Source organism: Triticum urartu, chromosome 7A (assembly GCF_056163025.1).
Source record: "Triticum urartu cultivar PI428250 chromosome 7A, HENAU_Tu73, whole genome shotgun sequence".
NCBI classification, from domain to species: domain Eukaryota; kingdom Viridiplantae; phylum Streptophyta; class Magnoliopsida; order Poales; family Poaceae; genus Triticum; species Triticum urartu.
In genome coordinates this window covers 734,165,463-734,186,672 of record NC_141879.1, presented here as the reverse complement: position 1 = coordinate 734,186,672, position 21,210 = coordinate 734,165,463, and the positions used below count along the sequence as shown (strand labels likewise).

At 42.0% G+C, this 21,210-nt stretch overlaps 1 protein-coding gene across 3 annotated transcripts; it reads left to right on the top strand.

Moving 5' to 3' along the window:
• Positions 1 to 479: 479 nt before the first annotated feature.
• On the top strand, positions 480 to 21,136 carry LOC125530593 (1,4-alpha-glucan-branching enzyme, chloroplastic/amyloplastic). Of its 3 annotated transcripts, XM_087538157.1 has the most exons (21): positions 480 to 629; positions 724 to 801; positions 1,598 to 1,805; positions 1,911 to 1,980; positions 2,285 to 2,551; positions 2,659 to 3,568; positions 3,961 to 4,077; positions 4,259 to 4,321; positions 4,974 to 5,075; positions 16,140 to 16,347; positions 16,436 to 16,505; positions 16,878 to 17,147; positions 17,248 to 18,154; positions 18,474 to 18,590; positions 18,745 to 18,807; positions 19,220 to 19,327; positions 19,793 to 19,894; positions 20,078 to 20,145; positions 20,239 to 20,320; positions 20,440 to 20,556; positions 20,646 to 21,136. In XM_087538157.1, exons 1-21 carry the CDS (start codon positions 555 to 557, stop codon positions 20,865 to 20,867), a joined length of 4,224 nt encoding a protein of 1,407 aa, XP_087394283.1. In that variant the 5' UTR covers positions 480 to 554; the 3' UTR covers positions 20,868 to 21,136. The 3 variants fall into 3 exon arrangements, with proteins under 3 accessions (XP_087394283.1, XP_048550937.1, XP_048550938.1); XM_048694980.2 differs by lacking the exons at positions 480 to 629; positions 724 to 801; positions 1,598 to 1,805; ... (4 more) ...; positions 4,259 to 4,321; positions 4,974 to 5,075 and adding exons at positions 15,245 to 15,521; positions 15,620 to 15,688; XM_048694981.2 differs by lacking the exons at positions 480 to 629; positions 724 to 801; positions 1,598 to 1,805; ... (4 more) ...; positions 4,259 to 4,321; positions 4,974 to 5,075 and adding an exon at positions 15,245 to 15,521.
• The last annotated feature ends 74 nt before the right edge of the window (positions 21,137 to 21,210 follow it).

Below are 21,210 nucleotides of genomic sequence, written 5' to 3'. Positions count from 1 at the left end.
ATGGATTCAATGGGAAGTGACTGCTTCCCTTCTTGATGACCGACGAGTGGCGCCAACGCGTTTTGGCATGGGTGAGAAGTTTGGCACATGATGTTGGGGTACCCGGTCAACTCTCAGGCGGACTCCGTGGTGGCGATGGTGGCTACACTTCTTGGTCATGTGGACCACAAGGGGTTTGGCGGCAGATGGCCCTGGCTTGCTTTTTATATTATATACTACATAATAGTGGGACAAAAGTCTAGTTTCTTTCTCTCGCTAACTGACACGAAACCTGTACTTATTTTTGTGCTGTTCTAGACAAGTGAGGGCCCAAGCTTGCCCAGAAACGGCACGGGCTCTCCCCGACCGTCCACTGGCACTCCGGCCCCGTCGTCCTCGTGCCTCCAGCTCGTTGCTTCCACTCCACTCTTCTGCCGGAAGCGGCCAAGCAGAGAGAAAAGCTCCTCCTCCGGCCGTTATAAGGCACGCCGGGTCACGAGCTCCATGGAAAATGGGACTTTCGTCCGCCACCGAGGCTGACAGCTCCACCGCCCTCGGTTGCGCCGTTGACGACGATGATGTGCCTCAGCTCCTCTCTCCTGCCGCGCCCGTCTCCCGCTGCTGACCGGCCGCCTCCCGGGATCATCGCGGTGAGCCGAGACTTGTTATGTTTTACTAATTGTTTCTGCGTTCTCCGGCGTGGCCCCGGCGAGGTCCTGATGCGGTGGGTCTCCTCTCGAGCAGGGTGGCGGCGGCGGTGGCAAGCGACTGAGCGTGGTGCCGTCCGTCCCGTTTCTGCTTCACTGGTCGTGGCCACGGAAGGTAGACATCATTTCTTTCCCTGTGTCGCTGTGTTATCGCTGTGCAGGACACCGTTTTGGGTCCGGGTTCAGCGACTGGATGAAGACTCCCTTAAATTTCTTTACATATCTGCGGTTCATATTTTATCCCTGCAGTATTTCAAGTTTTCTGCCGTATTACTTGTAATGATTGTGCCCAAATATGCATATATACGTGTACCGTGTCAATACATAGGCACATGATCATGTGCAATACCAAAAAATGTTGCTCTGTGCCATAGTCCACCCGTGCTTACACTCCGGATCACACATTCTCTGACATTTCTTTTGGAGATATATGTGTCGCTTTTATTGTTAAGTGATGATTGATGTGACTAATTAACTCTAACTACTCTTTGTTTTTTTTGCAGGTGAAGCACTCTATGTATTTAAACATAGTATCCAATGTCGTCCCCGTTTCTTTTCGTGTGTCTGGATTTTTGTTAGTGTGTCTCGATGTGTCATCATAAATATGACTTAAAAATTGCAAAGATCAAATCTTCATGAATAAAAGAACAAATATTGTGACCTGTGTTGAGAAACAAGTTTAGCATTCAAAATCTTTTTTTAGAAAAAAACAATTGCATGGAAATTGACATCAACACATACACCAAACATGAACATGTCAAAAAGAACATAGTTTTATCAGTTTTCTATGTTTCCTCTATTGTTAATCCCGGAAGTCCTATACTAGACACACATGATCATTTGTTGCATATACATTGCTTGTTTAGTCAAATATGCACTCGCTCTAATTAACTGTACTTCATTTATGGAAGGCCAAGAGCAAGTCTTCTGTTTCTGTGACTGCACGAGGAAACAAAATCACGGCAACAACTGGATATGGTTCTGACCACCTTCCCATGTACGATCTGGAACCAAAGTTGGCTGAATTCAAAGACCACTTCAACTATACGATGAAAAGGTACCTTGAACAGAAACTTCTGATTGAGAAACATGAGGGAGGCCTAGAGGAATTCTCTAAAGGTGAGCTTTGTTCATGCATTCAAAATGCTCACATCACGAAATGACTTGTTTATACCAGTACAAACATTATCTACTTTTGTGTTTCTGGCCTTCGATGTGTTGTAGGCTATTTGAAGTTTGGGATCAACACAGAGCATGATGCATCCGTGTATAGGGAATGGGCTCCTGCAGCAGAGTAAGTTCAACACATAGCACATTGGCAACTATTATTATTCAATGGTACTGGGTTAAGTATGCAATACCGATGAAGTTGTCTAAGAACTATTTTCCATATTTGTTGCTAGTGAGATGGCTTGCCTTGTCTGGTACTAGCTAGTAATTAAAGAATAGACAAATGTTCCAAGTTTCTCACTCACGTCATAATCCACTCTTTTGTGGCCATAGTTGGCTGTCACTCATTTCGTTTATGCAAATACTTACTTTCACTATCTTTAGTAAATCCGCGCATTTACTTGCAACTGTTTACTTTATGGGTGTAGAGAAGCACAACTTGTTGGTGACTTCAACAACTGGAATGGTTCTGGGCACAAGATGACAAAGGATAATTTTGGCGTTTGGTCAATCAGGATTTCCAATGTCAATGGGAAACCTGCCATCCCTCATAATTCCAAGGTTAAATTTCGATTTAGGCACGATGGAGTATGGGTTGAACGGATTCCAGCATGGATTCGTTATGCAACTGTTACTGCCTCTAAATCTGGAGTTCCATACGATGGTGTTCACTGGGATCCACCAACTACCGAAAGGTCTACTTTTAGTAGCTTGAGAGCAAGGATTCTAAATAATGCCCAATTAAAATAAAATACAAAAAAAATAATGCAGTGTTATGATAGTTTTATTGTTCATTTTGCAGGTATGTATTCAACCATCCTCGACCTCCAAAGCCTGATGTTCCACGTATCTATGAGGCTCATGTGGGGGTGAGTGGTCGAAAGCTTGAAGTAGGCACATACAGGGAATTTGCAGACAACGTGTTACCGCGCTTAAGGGAAACTAACTACAACACAGTTCAGTTGATGGGAATCATGGAACATTCTGACGCTGCTTCTTTTGGGTATTACGTGACGAATTTCTTCGCAGTTAGCAGCAGATCAGGCACACCAGAGGACCTCAAGTATCTTATTGACAAGGCACATAGTCTTGGATTGTGTGTTCTGATGGATGTTGTCCACAGCCATGCGAGCAATAATGTGATAGACGGTCTCAATGGCTATGATGTTGGACAAAGTGCACACGAATCCTATTTCTACACAGGAGACAAGGGCTATAATGAGATGTGGAATGGCCGCATGTTCAACTATGCCAATTGGGAGGTCCTAAGATTCCTTCTTTCCAATTTGAGATATTGGATGGACGAATTCATGTTTGATGGCTTCCGATTTGTTGGGGTTACATCGATGCTATATAATCACAATGGTATCAATATGTCATTCACTGGAAATTACAAAGAGTATTTTGGTTTGGATACCAATGTAGATGCAGTTGTTTATATGATGCTCGTGAACCATTTAATGCACAAACTCTACCCAGAAGCAATTGTTGTGGCAGTAGATGTTTCAGGCATGCCAGTTCTTTGTTGGCCAGTTGATGAAGGTGGATTAGGGTTTGACTATCGCCAGGCTATGACTATTCCCGATAGATGGATTGACTGCTTGGAGAACAAAGGTGATCAACAATGGTCAATGAGTAGTGTAATATCACAAACATTGACTAACAAGCGATATCCGGAAAAGTTCATTGCATATGCTGAGAGGCAAAATCATGTATGTTTCTCCCCTTTTTTGTTGTGCATGAGTGTGTTCTCTTTGAGGGCTGAGGGCGGGGTGGTCGTTCTAATGGCGGGTACTTTCTTTGCATGGTTGGCAAATTTATTAAATAAATAATTGGGGATTTGGGGGGGGGGGGGGGTGGCACTTTTAGTTACTTTACAAGTTCCATATAACTGGGGGGTGGGGTAACCTTCTTATTAAAAAAATAGCATAGGCAATCACATTTCCATGTGCACAACTAGTTAAAGGACCACTAACCAGCTATTACGGACCATGTAAGCATGTCCAAAGATTCCCATTTGTGTACAGCCGATTTCGTGTTTGTTTATTCAAACAACAGTTTCAAAAAAAACAGCTGAGCAGTTTTTTTTCACATAAACTTTCAGCCTACTATTGGCGTCAAGACTATGGCCTTTCTCTTAATGGAATGGGAAATGTATTCCGGCATGTCGGACATGGATCATGATTCGCCTACAATTGATCGTGGCATTGCACTTCAAAAGGTCCGATTTTTCTTAAGTATTCTTGAAATTAATTGTTCTATCTAGTTCTAAGCGACCTGCAAAAAAAATCTAGTTCTAAGTACTGTATTCTTTCTACCTTTACTTAGTGCTCTGGCTAGCCCTTGAAGATAACGTGTCCTAGTCCCTTTAGGTATATACTTATTGTGTTACAATATTTCAGATGATTCACTTCATCACGATGGCCTTTGGAGGTGATAGCTACTTAAAATATATGGCTAATGAGGTAATATCTAGTGATGTGTAAAACTTGTTTTCGATTTATCTGTTTCATGATTCCTTTTACAAAATTGCTTTGTGGGTACTAACATTTTCCGCAAATGATGCAAACAAAATAGAGATATTTTCAAGTCCTTATTATCCTCAGTTAGAAAGTCGTCATTCTGATGGTAATGTTTCACAAATAAGGAAAGCTTCTTGCTAAAAATTAGCAGTATATATCAAATTGGCGCTATCCATGACATTTATATTTCAGTTTGGCCACCTATAATGGACTGAGTTGGGCTCAAATGTCCCTCCTAACACAGAGAATCGATTGCTCAACGCAGAAAATCAGTTGGGCTCAAATGTCCTGTCGAAATTACCAAGACAGTGATACAAATCTTCTCTCTTTTTTTGACGGTGGAACAATGGTCAAATCTTGGATGTGTTAACCTACTATTTTTCTTGATTCTTACACATTACTAATCTGTAGTATTTTTGATACTTAAATAGGCATTGCATTTCCAAAATTTATTTGAAGGCTGCTTATTTTGTTGACATGGAGTTATTTTTCTCTATGCATGATAAATAATCTACCCTTTCACTAAAACTTTCATATTATGGTTAGCAATACAACATTTTATTTGATTTTTCACCTAATATATAAATTTGAACAGTACATTAATGCATTTGATCAAGCAACGAACACATTCGACGAGAAATGTTCCTTCCTATCATCATCAAAGCAGACTGCCAGCGACATGAATGAGGAAGAAAAGGTATTTAACTATACAATCTTCAGTGAAGGCACTTGTTTGAATCATTTGTTTCACTCTTATACTCTTTAAAATAGAACCTCTAACTTGCTTGTGCATTTAATGTGACTAAGAAAGGTGAAACCGTATCCATTTCATATGAATACTTGTTGTGTCAAAATGGCCTATGCATTTAATCCAAGTTTCACGGTTATTATATTTGAACGTGGAGATTTGGTATCCATCTTCGGTTTCATCATAGTAAAACTTATGCAGCGCAATTCAAGACAATGATTATGCACTGCGCATTGATCTTTTTCTCCTTTTTTGTTAAAGTTTTACTCTCTTTCCTTTTGTGTTTCCCACTTTTCGGGTTTTGGGCCATCGTACCTCTGGATTACTAGGATATGTTTTTAACATGTCAATTCTTAATCTCCGATGATCTGGTTCCTTTGTACCTAGATGTGTAGTTCTTGTGCATAGAACTCGTGTGATAATATCTGCTTATGTCAAAGGGACATATCTTTATGCCATCATATGGTCTTGCACGGTCTACTGACATTGATAAATAAACAACACATACAGTTCCGCCTTTACACTAGCCTCTCTCTCAGGAAGTGTTCAAACCTAATCGTTTTCACAAAGTCATTATCCATATATATTGCTGCAACTAGTCTTGTCGACTGTCCTGCGCTACGCGTAGTCTGGATGACCTCGGCGCTGGTTGTAGCAAGGCGCCATTGCCCTCCTCAACAGCAGCCCTACCTCCTCAGGAGGCAGAGCGCACCTACCTTGCCTCCTTCCTTTATTTGGATTGTCTTTATGTAGCTAAAATAACAAAGCCATGCTATAAAAGAATCAGTAGATGTTTAAACGATGAGGTACCATTTTTGTTGCTTGTTTGTGCCATGAGAATGCATCCACACTTTGCAAGCTGTAAAGTGGCATGGCATGGGCAATCTTCTGCCCGTTTTGTTTCATCTCCAGTTGTTTAGAAGCTTTAGACGGAAGACGACACGAGCAGCTAGTTCTTTCTCTCCACCATCACGAGTCACCAAAAGCTTTGAACAGATGGCAACCACTTTGCACTACAAACAGCATCACCCACATGAACAAAAAAACAGTTGTAGGAAAAAGTACACTTTAGTGTTCTTTTTTGCTGCACAAGCTAGTGGATCCCAATAAACAACTCTTAAGTGACAAATTGTTAGATACGCACGGGCTCTCCTGGACCGTCAATGTGGCACAACACCCCCATCCCGATCATCTCTCCTCTTGTGAGTTTTCTCTCGAATAAATCCCCTCTTTTACCCTGGGACATCAGTCGGCTATGGTGTTGTGTTGCAAATAACCAAGCCACCAACATATTAGCCTTTTCTGTTCTTGAGTGCAATCACATGTAGTAGATGACTGCATTTTTTGGTGTTTTTTAGTTTCTTCGTATTATGCCGGAATGCACGAGCACGAAATTTTAGCAGCCAAGCTCCAGTAAGCTCTTTAATTTTAGAAATATTCAAAAAAAATTATAAGTTAAAAGATCCAAAGTATTTGTACTAGAATGCACTGCAAGCCACCTGCTAGATATTATGATTTTTTTCGAAAGCCGCCTGCACAAACACGACAAATATGGTGATTCAAAATAGCAAGCAATGAAGATGATATTTAAATTTAAAATTTTGGGTCACCATGCTTTGTTTCTTCCTCTAAGCTCGGTGATAATGCTTCTCCCGTTCCGCTAAATTTTGCTCATCCATCCATAGTGTTCTCATATCTACATGATAGTTATTAATTATGACACATGTACATATTTATTTTTTGTGTTTCTTTTCAAAATAAAGAAAGCACTCGAGCTCCGCTGCCAAAACAATTGTCTAGAGAACCCACACAACAACATTATCTCTCGACGATGTTTTCATCAGGCCGTCATTTTATTTGGTTGTCTTATTCCCAAATAAAGAAGGAAACAATCACTAATGTTTTCATATTCTTCATTTTTCTTCTTCTCCTTCGACTTGTTTTTTTGCTATCTTTCGCAAGGCTTAGGTTGGCCAACTTGCAGACTAGTATATCGTGTCCTATTCATCGTAACTTCTCTCTACCATTTGTTGGTTGCCTTAAATTAACTACTACAAGAAAGGTCCATGATTAGGCTGGTCTAGATGCGATGTATGCCTGTAGAAAAATAAAACACCCATCACGATAAAATCATAAAATGGCAGGGTGAATCGAAAGCTTGGAAGTAAGTTATGCTCATCGGAGTCCTTGGTATCTAGATGTTCAATCTCATTGTGGTGCATGTACTTCACATATATTGAGTTGCAAATGTTTGTCTCTGTTTACAAGTATGACTCCCTAGTAAATGTTTAGTACTTCCTTAACTAGTAAACATTATACAATAAACAAATAAAGTGCTCCAAACATGTGAGATATAGTAAACATGCAAGATCAGTAAACACGTGGTGCAATAAGCACATGATATAGTCGAGACACGTGATGCAATTGAGATGATACATTTGACACATGCAGACTTGGGTGACTGCATCTTTGTCATTCTCAAATGCAACTTTTTCCTTGTCAAGACTAATTTGTGCTTCTTAACTACATATTTGTCATAGTCAATTGCACCAATATCAACGCCATCATTTCTTCATTTTACGAGATAATGTGCACTCCTATAACATATTTTAATGCTATATTTCCAATAGATTTCAAAATATTTTTTCTCCTGATTAGTTTTTTGACGGTCTAACTTGTCAATTTCCTAAAGAAGATAAATTAAATATATACTATGATCTACTTGATTTCAGAAGAAAAAAATGATCGAGATGATTGTTTTAGGTTAATCTAATAGTTATGAAACCCTTGAGGTCGGTGGTGGATCTAGGAGTTCAACATTGGGTGTTCAAAATATTTTTTGCTCCCTAATAGAGAATCCAATTGGTTAATTGTAATAGAAATATGAAATATAAATTGTCATGTAGATTGTTCTTCACAAATGTCAATGATGAGAGAATCTTTTTCTCAACACTCGCTATTGCTATTGGTAATATTAGGACCATTTTGAACAGCTTGACCAATGTAAACACCTCATCTCTATGTATATCCGTAATAAGTGACACTCTAGCTGGCTGGATGGCTTTTTCTTTTGAGGCAAAGCTGGCTTCTGGCTACGTGAGCCTCATGTGTGCATGCATGGACAGTAAAGTAGCTGATTTGCTGCCTTTTGCGGGCTAGTGGGCTGCTACTAAACTGGGTTTATTAGGCCTTTAGGCTGATATTTCTGTCATATATGTATGTACACCTATATATGTTATTTTTTTGCAAAGAATAGGGTGTACATATGTACACCCATGCTCCATGATAGATCTGCCCCTGCTTGAGGTCAGCAACATCAGAACCTTAGCGGAACTAGGTAGGGATATAAGAAATTAGAGAATAAATCGAGACTTACAAATGGTTGATGTTTATTTTGTATACATAATCTTTATGGTTTAATGTGCTTCTCCAAATAACATAACAGTTAAATCCTCAAGTTCTATTAAAATCAAATATAAAAAATCACAATATGAAAATTTCCCGCAAAAAGACATAATTACGGCATAACTATCATCCATTTGCTTAGGGGTTGACTCTACTCAAGTATCATACTTCTTCAAAACCAAAAGATTATTCAAAAGCTACTAAATTCATGAATTTTCAATTATTTACCCTTTAGAACGGAAATTACATTGAGAGAATATATCATTCACAATGGGCTCTTGCCTATTTATAATAATTTTCTTTACTTCGTTATAAGTCACCACCATTATATCTATGCTAGCTTTTTAACCAATACATTTTTCATATAATTGGAACAATCATTGAACTATATATATAACAAAGGTTACCACATAATAGCATTAAGAATGTTTTAAGCTCGGAATTTTATGGATATAAAACTCAAATTCTATAATTATAAATATAGAAATATTAATGTAGAACTCTATTTTATTATGAAATTGTGCTATTTTTTTAAAATTTTATGCTAGATCATTCCGTGAACTTGAATCCAACCTATTAATAAAATAAGCCATGAAAGAATGGCAAATTCACATATGAAATAGCTTGTGTCACATAGATTTAGTACAATAGGTTGTATGTGTGTCTGCGTGTGTGAGCGCCTTTGGTAATGTCTATAAATATCTTGTTAGATGTTTCTACAGTACACAGGTCTAACTAGTAATACAATACATGCTAATAGAACAAAATCCTAGTTTCAGATGTATGAGTTGTCCACAACGGGTATGTCTTTAGATTCCGGCATGTAGCCTTTCTTACTTGGCATTGTTTGTGTGTTCATTTGAATGGATAATTCTTGTCTTTTCACATGGTTTAATTTCCATATGGCGAGTGTAGCATGTCTAGTTTGTGAAAGTAAACTCAAAACACCACTTGACCACTAACCAATAGAAACTAACCTAACTTACCATTATTCATGTATTTGACAAGATGTTTCGAAAACTCATCGAATGTAATAGCTACATTGCTTGGTAGGGGCAATGTAACCATGTACAATTGATTAGGCCTCATATATAGGTGAGAGGTCTCTAGGTGAATACCCTTGTTGCCCTAACATGTGAGCGTCCATACTCAAATGAGCTACCAAACCAGTGAATTGCATGAATAAATAGAGATAATTTGCACATGTTGTTTGGTTCTATATTATTATTCGCTAAAAAAGGAAATATGATTCTTCAAGATAAAGATAATACTTAAGGATACAATTCGACTAAAGTCACCTATCCCAAATGAACGGCCTGATTCCAAAATAAAATCACAAGATTTGTTGTCATCATGGCGACAACAAATTATTAGGGGTAGATCCTATGGTAGTACTCATGATGTAAATTTATCGAGAGGAAGAGAATGTACGCGAAATTATGTGAAGGATATCATATACCAGACAGAGTTGACACATCGACAATTTTTAAATACGCCCGGTCATGCCTTCTTTGAGTATAAAGTACTCCTATGTTAGAAGAGCCGAAAGGAGAAGCTGATGGGGAACGTAGCAGAAATTCAAAATTTTCCTACGTGTCACCAAGATCTATCTATGGAGAAACCATCAACGAGGGGAAGGAGAGTGCATCTACATACCCTTGTAGATCGCTAAGCGAAAGCGTTCAAGAGAACGGGGTTGAAGGAGTCGTACTCGTCGTGATCCAAATCACCGGAGATCCTAGTGCCGAACGGACGGCACCTCCGCGTTCAACACACGTACAGCCCAGTGACGTCTCCCATGCCTTGATCCAGCAAGGAGAGAGGGAGAGGTTGAGGAAGACTCCATCCAGCAGCAGCACAACGGCGTGGTGGTGGTGGAGGAGCGTGGTGATCCAGCAGGGCTTCGCCAAGCACCGCGATATATGAGGATAAAGAGAGGGAGGGCTGCACCAACAGGGAGAGATCAAATCGCGTTATGGGCAGCCCCTAGGCCTCACTATTTATAGGAGGAGGGGAGGAGGGTGCGCCCCCTCTAGGGTTCCCACCCCTAGGGGGGGGGGCAGCCCTAGATGGGAAAGGGGGGGCGGCCAAGAGGGGGAGAGGGGGGCACCCCCTAGGGTGGGCCTTAGGCCCATCTGAGCCTAGGGTTTCCCCCTTCTCCTCCTAGCTGCGCCCTGGGCCTTGTGGGAGGCGCACCAGCCCACTCAGGGGCTGGTCCCTTACCACTCTTGGCCCATGCAAGCCTCCGGGGCTGGTGGCCCCACTTGGTGGACCTCCGGGACCCTCCCGGTGGTCCCGGTACGTTACCGAAAAAACCCGAAACTTTTTCGGTGACCAAAACAGGACTTCCCATATATAAATCTTTACCTCCGGACCATTCCGGAACTCCTCATGACGTCCGGGATCTCATCCGGGACTCCAAACAACATTCGGTAACCACATACAAACTTCCTTTATAACCCTAGCGTCATCGAACCTTAAGTGTGTAGACCCTACGGGTTCGGGAACCATGCAGACATGACCGAGACGTTCTCCGGTCAATAACCAACAGCGGGATCTGGATACCCATGTTGGTTCCCACATGTTCCACGATGATCTCATCGGATGAACCACGATGTCGAGGATTCGATCAATCCCGTATACAATTCCCTTTGTCTATCGGTATTGTACTTGCCTGAGATTCGATCGTCGGTATCCTGATACCTTGTTCAATCTCGTTACCGGCAAGTCTCTTTTACTCGTTCCGTAACACATCATCCCGTGATCAACTCCTTGATCACATTGTGCACATTATGATGATGTCCTACCGAGTGGGCCCAGAGATACCTCTCCGTCACACGGAGTGACAAATCCCAGTCTCGATTCGTGCCAACCCAACAGACACTTTCGGCGATACCTGTAGTGTACCTTTATAGCCACCCAGTTACGTTGTGACGTTTGGCACACCCAAAGTATTCCTACGGTATCCGGGAGTTGCACAATCTCATGGTCTAAGGAAATGATACTTGACATTAGAAAAGCTTTAGCATACGAACTACACGATCTTTGTGCTAGGCTTAGGATTGGGTCTTGTCCATCACATCATTCTCCTAATGATGTGATCCCGTTATCAATGACATCCAATGTCCATGGTCAGGAAACCGTAACCATCAATTGATCAACGAGCTAGTCAACTAGAGGCTTACTAGGGACATGGTGTTGTCTATGTATCCACACATGTATCTGAGTTTCCTATCAATACAATTCTAGCATGGATAATAAACGATTATCATGAACAAGGAAATATAATAATAACTAATTTATTATTGCCTCTAGGGCATATTTCCAACAGAAGCGCCTTAGCTAGCAAGTAGGTATGATTAAGGAAATGCCTCCTTGAGACTTCCCTTCTCCTGAAGAGTGAAGTGATTCAACTAATGGCTAGACCCACTTAACAAATGTCGCTTCGAACCTTCGCTTCCCATGTCCTCAGCACCTACCCTTCTAGGTCTCTCAAATTCGAGTCCTTTCTCTAAGCCTTTCATTGGATTCCCTGGATGTCTATTTTCTTGCATTTTATTCAAGTGAGAGTGAATGCTTAAATACCAATTTGTGGTGGTGGTGGTGGTGGGGGGGGGCATAAAGGTTGTTGGTATTCAACATAGTACATGTTAGAGTAGGGAGGAGAGGGAGGGTGGTGCATGATACATGGTGGACTAGCCCAAATATTTACCCCTCCCCACCACCTAACAAGTTTATTTCTATTAGTTCTTCATCCTATGATTTTTTCCTCTTACCTTATTTCTTCTTGGACTTATTAACCATGATTCGTTGCTTGGACTTTAGTTTACTTGACTTGACTTTGACAATTTGCCTCATATATGCCATATAGGACTATGTGGGGCTGATAGGAAGATATATTCTCACAACATTAACTTAAAAATGATTTTTTTACTGCAATCGTAAAGAATTACTTCCATTTAAGCTAAAAGTTAATCAAACATAGATTTACAAACAAAAGATGTCATCATGCATGACCATGCACTCTCTCATGTTTATTCTATAAACCATGTATCTCTGTGTTGCAAAATATTGTGTCTATCCTTCTTGTCTTTTGTAATGACTCGGGGAAGGTAATTCCACACAAGGTTAAGCTAAGGCTAGTAAGAGCAACTCTAGAAAAGTTGCTATATCGGCCCAATCGCCATAATGCACACATGGCACTTTTGGCCCGAAATGGCACTTTAGCATAGTCGACATATGCTCCACAAATAAGCTTTTATATAGCCTCCCAATATGGAGGCTATGGATGCCTCGTTTGGCGCTCACTCCATATCCAACCACAAGCGCATAAGGGAAGTCTTAGCTTCTTCCTCCTTGCGCCGCTGACGGGATATTACACAGAGCGCCACATGTACATGCTCTACAGCGATCAGATAATCACCAGAGAGTGGGGCGACACGACGGCTAAGCACCCTCCCATTAGTGGCGCACCCACTCCCCTCAGAATCATGAGGAAGTAGTTCAGATGGCCGTCACATGGCATCACCCCCGACTACAAAAGCTCGATGGCATCATTGAAACCCTAGCTGTCGTCTCCTCCTTCCTCATTGTCTCCTCCTAGTCATGTCCTCCCCTCTTCGCCACAATGCCATCACATCCAATTGTAGTGCACCGGCGGTGCGCCCTCCCCCCAATGGCAGTAGGCGATCCCTCCTCCCACAATGGCGTGTGTGGCGCTTCCTTCTCTCGTGGCTGACTTATCGGCTCCCATGGCGGCGTGCAGCGTTGATATGGCGCCTCAGGCGCCATCATACCCGTCAACAAGGTCGTCCCCATCGACACCGCTGGCCTGTCTCCCCACTAGTCGGAGGTCGACGACCCGATCGACGTCCTGATGCGGCTCTCCACCCTCGAAGCTCGCAACCAGGAGCGCATTAGTCGGGAGTTCTGCCCTGCAACCATCGACGAGAAGGAGTCGCGGGAGCTTGCCTCCACCTCTTCCTCAACAATCTCTCGGAGGAGGGGGGCTAGAGGACGTCGGAGGCAATAGTACAACAAATAGTAGAACATAGGAATGTCGAATAGCGACATCCCAAAAATGTCACTCAACGACATTTGAAGTCGCAAAAAATGTAATACAACAGCTTTTGGCCAGCAATATAAGGTTATCATGTTTGATGATGGTTCGAGCTGGTTTGGTTCAACTAAATGTACCTTAAACTTAACATACAAATTTGAAGCAAATGAAAAAAGGAACAAATAAAACTACAAATATGGAGGTGCATATAGAGACTACGTGGTTGTGCACAATCGCCACAGCTATGGTGACCGGAAATATGATGACTCTACTAGAGTTGCTCTAAGGCCGCTTTTTGCGTCTTCCACTTGTCGTGCAGGGTTGTCCCATGTAGTTTTTTTTAACATAGTACATACGCAAGCACTCATATACACACGCATACACTCACATCTATGAATGCACATACGCACACCGTATCCCTATGAGCACTAAAGGCGAGCACCGGGACTTGGACCCTGGTGGGCTAGGGATACCACAGTCCTTCTAACCATCCAACCATTGGTTGATTTGCGGGAGCGATGGTAGTTGGACTATTAGTTTTCTCTCTCTCTCTCTCTCTCTTGGTTGTTCCAGATTTATATATCCTTTTTTCATTCCCCCTTTTTTTTTTCTTGTTTTCTTCGAATTTCATCCTTTCCTAGTACTAATATGGAAATGCACACACAAACATAGAAAGTGTAAACACTAATGTGAGAAGTATGTTTACACAAATAATTTAATCGAAACATACCAATATGGGATATAGTTCTGAATATATAGATACGACCAATGCAACCACTTCAAATTTGAACGCCCGCTCTTATTTTTTTTTGAGGAAGGTATATGATAAAACTCCGATCTAGCCCAACCACATGCTATAATCTTGCACCATATGAAACCACGTCTGCTATTTTGGCGGTTGCCTCAAAACAAAAGTAATGTTAGCCGGTTTCCAACTCAAAGAAAGAGAGTCAGGTAGCGTGAAGCTCCGAGGCTGAGATGGGGACGAGCATGGCGCCCCTAGAGAGACCTCGCCGTAGACGGGGACATTGCGGTTGACACGAGAGAAGTGAGGGGGTTGCGAGATGCGTGAGACAACACGTTGGCAAAGTAGGGAGAGGGTAGAAGAACTAAGGGAGAAAGAAGAGCAGTAGCCGGCGAAACATTGTACACCATTTTTTTTCCAGTGACCTAGCGAATAGGCAGGCCCTACAAAATCTCGTTTGGTTTTCCCACGCCGACAAGCTCCAACCAGCCATACCATACCATAGGCGTCTCACATGTCCTTCTAGTCTTCGCAAAAAGTAATTATTTTTGCCGGACAATGCAAGGAGTGATATTTTTATATAGTTTTCCTTCCTTTTTTTTGCGAATACTATAGTTTTCCTTCTTTAGAAAAAGCAGTCCTTCCATAGTTTCTTTTGTGAAAGCAATGTCTTTTTAGCGATTGGGATGTTCCTTTTTAGAGCAAAAAAAAACATCTTACACTTTTTGGCAAAACCGACGACGAAGGCTGGAAAAAAGAAGTGACGAAGGCTGAAAGTGGCGAGACACGTGAGGGCCCATGGCTTCCGTCCGGCCCAGCGGCGCACGACCGTCCACGTGCACCCCGGCCCGCCCGGGCCCACAGATCCGCTTCTCCCTCGCCCCCGTTTCCCCCTCCCTCCCTCTCGTTGCTTCCACTCCACTGTTCTCCTCCCCTGTCCAAAGCGGCCACGGACCGGAAAAAATCACGCCTTTCCGTTGCGTCTCCGGCGCCACACTCCTCCTCCCCCTCCCTCCGGCCGCTATAAAGCGCGCCGGGCCACGGGCCCCGCGGACAATGGGACCCCCGTCCGCCGCCATCGACGAAGATGCTCTGCCTCATCGCCTCCTCCTCGCCCTCGCCCTCGCCCTCTCTCCCGCCGCGCCCCTCCCGTCCCGCTGCTGACCGGCCCGGACCGGGGATCTCGGTGAGTCACTCGGGATCTTCATTTCTTTTCTTTTCTTTCGTTTCCGGCCTCCGTTCTGCCAGCCGGAGGTTCCCTGATGCGATGCCGCGCGCGCGCAGGGCGGCGGCAATGTGCGGCTGAGCGCGGTGCCCGCGCCGTCTTCGCTTCGCTGGTCGTGGCCGCGGAAGGTGAGCCCTCTCCCCTGTCTACCCAGATTTGCGACCCTGATCCCCTGTTGTCGCCGGGCAAACTGAATCTGATCCACGCTGGTTATTGGAAATACTGTAGTATATATACTACTAATAAACCTGAGGCTGGGATTCGTCCACCTGACGCCGTCCACTGAGGAACAAGTGGATGCGATTTCGATTGAATTTCTCTGCCTTTACGCGATCCGTACGCACAATATCCCCTCCTGCGGTATCTCAACCGTATTACTTTCTGCACAACCCAAATGCGTATAATCTTTGCTGAATCTATCAACCAATAATCTGTGATGAATATATCAACCAAATTAGTTGCTGCATTGTGACAAATATATTTAATTGATATAGGCAAATGTTCATGTGCTGTATCTCCATTACTTCTTTAGTTGTTGTAAATCTGCCGCTCGCTCTAACTGTCGTTCATTTTTGGAAGGCCAAGAGCAAGTTCTCTGTTCCCGTGTCTGCGCCAAGAGACTACACCATGGCAACAGCTGAAGATGGCTTCGGCGACCTTCCGATATACAATCTGGATCCCAAGTTCGCCGGCTTCAAGGACCACTTCAGTTACAGGATGAAAAAGTATCTTGAACAGAAACATTCGATCGAGAAATACGAGGGGGGCCTTGAAGAGTTCTCTAAAGGTCAGCTTTCGTTCATGCGTTCGAAACAATACTACTCGTTTCGTGGCGTCCGCAGCACAAAAGGGCATAATGTAACTCTGTTTTGTAGGCTACTTGAAGTTTGGGATCAACACAGAAAATGACGCAACTGTGTACCGGGAATGGGCCCCTGCAGCAAAGTAAGTTCTAATGATGTCACACAGCTGATTGTAATGGTCATTGGTTAACCTATGAAGTGCTGATGAAACTGTCTTAAGAGTTTGAGTATTTTCCATTTTTGTTTCCAGTGAAGATATCTTGTCTTTTCTGGTTGTGGCTAGTAAAGAGTAGATAGCTGTTTCAAGTTTTCATTCACGGCATGACCTCTGCTGTTAAGTTAAGCATGACAGGTAGATCATGATGTGCTAGAAAGAAAATATGAAATATGTTTTTCCCTTTTCTGATTGTGGTCATAGTTTGTTGGTATTCATTTCTTTTATGGCAATACTTGCTTCTAACTATCTTTAGCTGATTCAGGCATTTACTTGCAAGTCTTTGCTTTATGGATGTAGGGATGCACAACTTATTGGTGACTTCAACAACTGGAATGGCTCTGGGCACAGGATGACAAAGGATAATTTTGGTGTTTGGTCAATCAGGATTTCCCATGTCAATGGGAAACCTGCCATCCCCCATAATTCCAAGGTTAAATTTCGATTTCACCGTGGAGATGGACTATGGGTCGATCGGGTTCCTGCATGGATTCGTTATGCAACTTTTGATGCCTCTAAATTTGGAGCTCCATATGACGGTGTTCACTGGGATCCACCAACTGGTGAAAGGTCTACTTTTACTGGCTTGAGAGCAAGAAATCTAAGTAAAACCCACACAATTAACTTAAATTAATGTGGAGACATGATACTTTCATTGCTCGTTTTGCAGGTATGTGTTTAAGCATCCTCGGCCTCGAAAGCCTGACGCTCCACGTATTTACGAGGCTCATGTGGGGATGAGTGGTGAAAAGCCTGAAGTAAGCACATACAGAGAATTTGCAGACAATGTGTTACCGCGCATAAAGGCAAACAACTACAACACAGTTCAGCTGATGGCAATCATGGAACATTCATATTATGCTTCTTTTGGATACCATGTGACGAATTTCTTCGCAGTTAGCAGCAGATCAGGAACACCAGAGGACCTCAAATATCTTGTTGACAAGGCACATAGCTTAGGGTTGCGTGTTCTGATGGATGTTGTCCATAGCCATGCGAGCAGTAATATGACAGATGGTCTAAATGGCTATGATGTTGGACAAAACACACAGGAGTCCTATTTCCATACAGGAGAAAGGGGTTATCATAAACTGTGGGATAGTCGCCTGTTCAACTATGCCAATTGGGAGGTCTTACGGTATCTTCTTTCTAATCTGAGATATTGGATGGACGAATTCATGTTTGACGGCTTCCGATTTGATGGAGTAACATCCATGCTATATAATCACCATGGTATCAATATGTCATTCGCTGGAAATTACAAGGAATATTTTGGTTTGGATACCGATGTAGATGCAGTTGTTTACATGATGCTTGCGAACCATTTAATGCACAAAATCTTGCCAGAAGCAACTGTTGTTGCAGAAGATGTTTCAGGCATGCCAGTGCTTTGTCGGTCAGTTGATGAAGGTGGAGTAGGGTTTGACTATCGCCTTGCTATGGCTATTCCTGATAGATGGATTGACTACTTGAAGAACAAAGATGACCTTGAATGGTCAATGAGTGCAATAGCACATACTCTGACCAACAGGAGATATACGGAAAAGTGCATTGCATATGCTGAGAGCCACGATCAGGTATGTTTTCCCTCCTTTGTCGCTGTGCATGAGTATGTGTTCTTTTTTTATGGGGCTCTGGACTAAGAACATACAGTTCAAAGGTGAGACACTTTCTTTGCCTGGTAGACAAATTTGAGAATAAACACTTCGCTTGATGACTTTTAGTTACTTCACAAGTTCGAATTAGGTTAGTTATATTCTGATAACTAGTGATAGTACCCACTAACCAGCTATTATGAACTATGTAAGAATGTCCGAAGATCTGCAGTTATATATTGTTGACTTTGTGTTCGTCTATTGAAACAACTAAGCAGTTATTTTTCACGCAAATTTTCAGTCTATTGTTGGCGACAAGACCATGGCATTTCTCTTGATGGACAAGGAAATGTATACTGGCATGTCAGACTTGCAGCCTGCTTCACCTACAATTGATCGTGGAATTGCACTTCAAAAGGTTTGATTCGTTTTAAGTATTCCTGAATTTGATGTTCTAGTTCCAGGCGAGTATTGTAATGTTGGTTGTTACTCAGAGTTCTGCTTAGCCTTTGAAGACAATGTATTCCAGTCCCTTTTGGTACATTGGGCTTATTTTGTTACAAATATTTCAGATGATTCACTTCATCACCATGGCCCTTGGAGGTGATGGCTACTTGAATTTTATGGGTAATGAGGTAATATCTGGTTATCTGTCAAAACTTATTTCTGATCAATATGTTTCAGGATTCCTTAAAAAAAATCCTTTGGGCACGGTGAAAAGTTTAAACGTCTGTTTTCTAAGATAGCCAAGTACTCCCCAGCTATTTCCATGTTATCACATATGATTTAGCTGTGCCGGTAGTTAATCTTTATTCTAATCATTGTTGTTTTTTAGCGTGGCAGTCTATTGTTGGATCCTCTTATTCCAGTTACATATATGCCGACATCACACACTTATGAATATTCCCTGTTTAAAAGATTTTATTTTATACCGATGTTTCTCCGTAAATGATGCAAACATGATAGAGATGTTGGCATGTCTTTCTTAACCTACTCATGTTTTATATCTGTTTTCTAACTCGTACTGATGGTGCAATTTCCTTTTAGTTTGGCCACCCAGAATGGATTGACTTTCCAAGAGAAGGCAACAACTGGAGTTATGATAAATGCAGACGCCAGTGGAGCCTCTCAGACATTGATCACCTACGATACAAGGTAATGCCTATGTACATTCTTACAGTTTCTGGTCTGGTAGCTCTCTTGGGATCTTGACCTCACTTAGTTCCTTCATCTCTGACTGTAGCTTATTTACACTGTGTTCCAACTTCTGTGTTGGGATAAATTCTCCCTTCTAACATTTCATATTAAGCCTTTCAAACTAAACTAAATTGCTGATCTACTAGTTGTTGGTCAGTACGATGACCAAATCTTGCCTGTGTTAACCTACTAATTTTATTGATTCTTACACATTATTGATATGCAGTACATACATTATCCATATAGAAATTGACGTTGCATCCCAAATTTTATTTGAAGGCTGTGTTCTTTTGTTAACAGGAAGTTATTTTTCTCTGCATATGATAAATAATAATAGCCTTTCACGAATTTTCTCATATTCTATCCAGCTTTTCTGCATTCAAGCATTTTTTATTTCTCGCCTAACATATATAATTTGAGCAGTACATGAACGCATTTGATCAAGCAATGAATGCGCTCGACGACAAGTTTTCCTTCCTATCGTCATCAAAGCAGATTGTCAGCGACATGAATGAGGAAAAGAAGGTAGTTAACTATACAATGTTTAGTCAGGGCAGTTGTTGCATCATTTGATTCACTCCTACTCTTAAGAATAGCAACTCTGACTTGTGCGTTTTATGTTACCAAACAAGTTGAAACCGTATCTTTTTGATATGAACAATTGTTGTCTCAAAATGGCCTATGGACTCAATCCAACTTCCTTTCCAGATTATTGTATTTGAACGTGGAGATCTGGTCTTCGTCTTCAATTTTCATCCCAGTAAAACTTATGATGGGTAACTGATCTCTTGTGCAAGCTTTGCCTTTCAATATTTCTTCTGCTTATAATGTATAATGTGCTTAATCGTTTCCACTTTAAAAATACGCAGTTACAAAGTCGGATGTGATTTGCCTGGGAAGTACAAGGTAGCTCTGGACTCCGATGCTCTGATGTTTGGTGGACATGGAAGAGTAAGCAATGTTAATATTGTTCAAGATCTGTTTTGCACACCTATATTCTTCTATAGAAGGGGCCATCAAGGTTGCATCAGATAATCTTATTTGCAGTGTTGATCTGTGCTGCATCGCAGGTGGCCCATGACAACGATCACTTCACGTCACCTGAAGGAGTACCAGGAGTACCTGAAACAAACTTCAACAACCGCCCTAATTCATTCAAAGTCCTGTCTCCACCCCGCACTTGTGTGGTAATGCTAATTACTGAGAGGGTTTAGTAATAAATAATTAACAGCAACAAAAAACCGCAGCACAACCTCACAAAATGCTCTCTTGCCAGGCTTACTATCGCGTCGAGGAAAAAGCGGAAAAGCCTAAGGATGAAGGAGCTGCTTCTTGGGGCAAAGCTGCTCCTGGGTACATCGATGTTGAAGCCACTCGTGTCAAAGACGCAGCAGATGGTGATGCGACTTCTGGTTCCAAAAAGGCGTCTACAGGAGGTGACTCCAGCAAGAAGGGAATTAACTTTGTCTTCGGGTCACCTGACAAAGATAACAAATAAGCACCATATCAACGCTTGATCAGAACCGTGTACCGACGTCCTTGTAATATTCCTGCTATTGCTAGTAGTAGCAATACTGTCAAACTGTGCAGACTTGAGATTCTGGCTTGGACTTTGCTGAGGTTACCTACTATATAGAAAGATAAATAAGAGGTGATGGTGCGGGTCGAGTCCGGCTATATGTGCCAAATATGCGCCATCCCGAGTCCTCTGTCATAAAGGAAGTTTCGGGCTTTCAGCCCAGAATAAAAACAGTTGTCTGTTTGCAATTTCTTTTTGCCTTACATAGTTACATGATAATTGATGCATATTGCTATAAGCCTGGATTGTATCTTCTTTTGCT

Coding starts and splice junctions, on each gene's coding strand:
- LOC125530593 (XM_087538157.1), top strand. CDS start 555: ATGATGTGCCTCAGCTCCTCTCTCCTGCCGCGCCCGTCTCCCGCTGCT. Junction 3,569..3,960: donor ATGCTGAGAGGCAAAATCAT/GTATGTTTCTCC, acceptor ATAAACTTTCAG/CCTACTATTGGCGTCAAGAC. Junction 17,148..17,247: donor GATCCACCAACTGGTGAAAG/GTCTACTTTTAC, acceptor CTCGTTTTGCAG/GTATGTGTTTAAGCATCCTC.